We start from the raw sequence: 4,837 nt of genomic DNA, 5'->3' as shown, positions 1-4,837 counted from the left end.
TATAAAAATACAAAAAAAAAAAATTATTTATACAATAAACAAATGTTTTAAATAGACCAACTTGTACTTTTCTAAAACTACGTGTCCACCCCAACTATTATGGGATAGAGACTGAGAGAGTAACAACTAACAACTATTTAACAAACACTTTTACCTAACTAAACTAGTTAGTTAGAGTTAAATCAGATAATAAAAGCAGCTCAAATCATTTAGTACAACATCGTTATCAATCCATAACCAGCTAAATTACAATTACCAAACAGGGCCTCATGGAAAGAGCATTCATCAAAGATAGCACGTGACCACATATTTGGAAGTCTATAAAAAGATGTATCTTTATTGTGAAATTAACATGAATAAGCTCTTCCACAGTAACTGTGTTATTCGTTTATGAATAGGTATACAGCAGCTAATGCTTTGTTCACATATTTTCCTAATAATAGGGAAGAGACCAATATAGACAAGCTATTCTAACTAACTAGGAATGTTGCATAATAAAAAAAATACTACCATAAGGCTTACAAGAAACTTGAAGTTTCTATCTATTTAACTAATATAAAGCTTAGATAAATGCCCGATTTGCCAATCATCAGATAATAAATCATATTGGTGCGGCACAAGTAGTTCTGAAATGACCTGTCTGATTGCAACGACTACAGTGCACAATGCGTTTAACACGGCCACGATCTTCAGCTCGAACTCTCTTTTTTCTAGGTCTTCCAGGAGGGCGAAGAGACTTGGGTGGGTTAATGATAGTCCCATCAGATTTGGTAGCAGGGTTAATGATAGGCCCATCAGATCTGGTAGCATCTGAGTCCTCTTCAGACAACTGTTTCCAGACTGACTTGTCTGGAATAGGATGAATAGTTTGTGAGTATGCCTTCCGATAAGTTGCAACGGTGAAACAACTTTCTGTAAAGCGATGTACATTCTGCCTGCAGGAAAGAAGGGCAGACACAGCATGGGCACATGGTAAACCATACAGCTGCCATCCCCTGCAAAGACAGCAACGATTTCGAATATCCACAAAATTTGATCCTTCATTTGTTATAACTTCAAACTCTGCCTCATTTGCACGAAGAACCTGGAAAGCGCGAGCATGCTCAATTGCCTCATCAACACGCCTTTCAGCAGTAGGGACAAGTATCGATGTCCACTGCATGCTGGTCTCACGTCGTTCATTAAACCAAGTCATTAGCTGCCTCCGTATGCACTCCATCATCTGAATGATTGGGAGCCCAGAAGCTTCAAGAAGCCAAATATTTAGAGATTCAACTATATTTGTAGTCAGATGCCCAAATCGTGTCCCCTCAAAATATGCTGTAGCCCACAAGCGGGGTGGAATCCTTCTAATCCAAAATGCAGCATCTTGTGACATCTCCTCTATTTCCAAAACTTTCGCCTCAAATTCAATTATGGTAAGAGCTTGAGCAGCTTCCCATAAAAGGTTGACGAGCATTGTGTTATTAAACTCCTTCCGAAAGCTTTCACTTAAATGACGCATGCAAAATCCATGAAAAGCAGTAGGAAAATTTGCTTCCACTCCATCAACAATACCCTTGTGCCTGTCTGACAAAATGGTAAGCCTTGGCATATTTTCAGTATTAGTCTCAAGCAAATTGTGGAGTTCTGATAGAAACCACATCCAGTTCTCATCATTTTCCTCATCAACTACACCAAATGCCAAAGGAAAGAGAGCACCATCCCCATCAAAACCAGTGGCCAACAACAAAGTTCCCAAGTACTTGCTTTTCAAATAGGTCCTATCAAGCCCAAGAAGTGGTCGACAAGCATTTAGGAAACCATATATAGATGCGTGGAATGATATAAAGAGCCGCTGGAAGCAGCCATCTTCTGGACTAGCGTAAACAGAAGCAATACTGCCAGGATTTGTGCGTTTAATTTGCTCACAATATTGTGGCAGAAGCCGATAACCTTCTTCAAAGGATCCACGCATAGCTGCCATGATACGCTCCTTTCCCCGCCAGGCCTGCTTGTATGACAAGGTGATCCCATGTACCCTATGGATCTCTTCTAGTATCTCCTTAGGCTTGCAGTTAGGATTCTCTCTCAAACGCTGTTCGACAGAATTAGCCACCCACTGAACTGATGCTTGCTGGTGGCCTAGATGACCTATGCCATTGCAGGTATGGAGCTCATAAAGGGTCCTGATTGTGAAAGTAGGTGCCCCAGGAAGCTTTGCAGCATGCACACGCCAGGGGCATCCTTCAGCTGCACATTTGGCAGTAAAGCGAGTTTTATCAGATTTTATGGTTTGCATTTCAAAGTGTAGAGCAATTGCCATGTCCCTTAAAGCTCTGCGACAACTCTTGACATCTGGGAATTCCTGCCCTACACGAATCTCATGGCTAGGGCTAACAACCAAAGAACGGGCCTGAATAACATGACTAAGTACATATTCTGGCTCCTGAACACCCATGTCATCAATAGCTTCGATTCCCATTTCATGGTTTTGATCAATATCTAACTCCAAATCCTCATCAAGGTCTTGATTGCCGGAAACAGTCAGTTCATTGTGCTCTACCATACCTAAATCATTGTTCTGCGAAGAAAATTCATGGCTTTCATTATTAGGTTTATGCTCCACATGCAAGTCATTGCTTTGCTCATAATGATGCCCATCACTCGATTCATGGTCATGGCTCTGTTCCAAAGCCAATTCATCATGGTTGTGGGCATTTCCTAAACCTAGTTCCTGATCATGCCTTTCTCCCAAACCCAGTTCATGTTCATGACCTAGGGAATGATTATGGGCAAGGACCAGCTGCCGGTCATGACCTAAATCCATTCCATGATTTTTTCCAAGGATAACCTCATGATTCGCCATAATTTAATGAAGAATTACAATTTGCAAACTTCACCAATTCAACTATGCAAGCAAGATGCTGGATACTCTCAATAAAGTCCAGTCATCAGTGGCATCAACACCCTATGAGACAAGAAGAATTAACTAATTAAGATTTCTATAACCAAAGAAGCATACAACATAAAAATCTAAAAATAGGCACATAGTCAGGGATCGTAAATTAAGTAAAAGAAATCACAAGTTCACAACTCCAAGATGCACCCTATGTGGAAGAAATCACAACAAACTCTAGCCTCTCCTTTAACCCTCACTCGTAGAAACACAAATCCATAAGCACACTATGTGTGGGTAGAATTAAATGAAAATAGATATTCAACAACTCTTACCGAGTATTACATGAGCATTATTTATAATGCTAATAATAAAAGTAGGGGTGTTTTAGATCTTTTAAGTAAGAAACAAAACTGCTTAAGAGTTGGCTTATGAAATATTATGTCTAAATGCATCCTATGCGTGCTTTACATTTCAAAACACATACTTCGTATACAACAACTCATAGTATTCTACATTGAAAATCTTAACATTTTAAAAGGGTACTCTGTATATTAAAATGTAAAAGGTCTTTTAGATAATTTAGGTGGTCACCAAATTCCTTATAGGATGTAAGATAACAAAGAAAAACTTCCTTTCACCTTACCATACCAATTCACAGTATGAGAAAGAACTCGAGCCATTCTCAACATTCCTTGAACTCGGCGACAAGGTGAGATATTTTGATCTCCAAGGTCCAATTCAGCAACCTCAAAAGAGTAGAGCACTTCTTATTCCAGTCTAATTAGTACTAAAAGTTTTTGGCTCTCTGAGAGTGACAAGCCACAGAACTAAATCACTTCTACTTTAAATATGATATGTTAATATGCTAATTAGGCTTAAAATCGACTGAAAAATGCAGAAGTAAAAAACCAACACATGTTATAATAGTTAATTGGCAAATGGCAATACAGTTACAAATATTAACATTCAGCATAATAAACCCATAATTTGTAATTGATATAACAGCAAAAATTAAAGTGACAAACTTTAAAGCATATGAATCATATAGCTAAGATACCAAAAAACAAGAACAAATAAAACACCTCAAAATTCATTCAATGAGCTTCAGTTAGACAGCAAAATTGCTCAACACAATGAAGTGGGGTTTACCCAAATCAAAGAAAATTAAAGCAAATTGCACGGAATTAACAACAGTACCTCAGAATTGTAGAACCCTAACCCAAGAATTAGGGTTTTGATTCATCAATTGAGCATCAAAAAACAGTGTAAATCATCAAATTCGAACTGGGTATTTCTCAAATCTTGTAAGCCCAATTCATGGAACACAGAAAGAGAACAATCTCGAACAAATCGAGGTAAGAAATCCCCAAAAATAGAAATTGGGATTGATGGAAAGAAGAGGAAGATGTAAAGGGGGAGAATTAACAGAAATTCGAACGAGGGAGGAGAGAGAAAATTGGCGGGTATAGTGATGAAATCGAAGAGAAGAAAGAAAAGGGTAATGAAGGAATTGATGGAAAAATTGGGGGAATTACAAAGGGGCAAACAACAAAGAGGAGATGAGAAGAAGAGATTACACAACGTAGCAGGGTTGTGATGGGAATTGCCACGATGCAATGTAGGGTTGGGAAAGTGATAGAAAGGGCAATTTGGTCATAATGTTAAACTTTATTCATCTACAAATTGGGATTTACACTATTGCCCCTAATTTTAGCACATATACTAGTACTACCTCCGTTACCTATTATTTGCAACGATTAGACATTTTTCCTCTCTACTTTATGTCAAATCGTTGCAAATAATATGTGACAATATATTGATGGAAAATTTTGTTTTACATAATGATATCAACTTTTAATTATTCTAAACTAATTTTAGGGTGCGTTTTTATTTATCATGAACAGTTGGTCATCAACCTCTTATAACAAGTTGTCTGTATGCTTGTCAACACGTGAT

The 4,837-nt window shown here is 38.0% G+C and overlaps 1 protein-coding gene across 1 annotated transcript; it reads right to left on the bottom strand.

Moving 5' to 3' along the window:
- Nucleotides 1–340: 340 nt before the first annotated feature.
- On the bottom strand, nt 341–4,444 carry LOC145605126 (uncharacterized). Its single transcript, XM_081661150.1, has 2 exons — nt 4,079–4,444; nt 341–2,950 (listed from the first exon to the last, which is right to left on the bottom strand). Exon 2 carries the CDS (start codon nt 2,846–2,848, stop codon nt 602–604), a length of 2,247 nt encoding a protein of 748 aa, XP_081517276.1. The 5' UTR covers nt 2,849–2,950; nt 4,079–4,444; the 3' UTR covers nt 341–601.
- Nucleotides 4,445–4,837: the final 393 nt, after the last annotated feature.

This window comes from Chenopodium album, chromosome 22 (genome assembly GCF_948465745.1).
Source record: "Chenopodium album chromosome 22, dcCheAlbu1.1, whole genome shotgun sequence".
Taxonomy (NCBI): Eukaryota; Viridiplantae; Streptophyta; class Magnoliopsida; order Caryophyllales; family Amaranthaceae; genus Chenopodium; species Chenopodium album.
The sequence above is the reverse complement of the archived record's forward strand: the minus strand, read 5'-3'. Positions and strand labels throughout refer to the sequence as shown.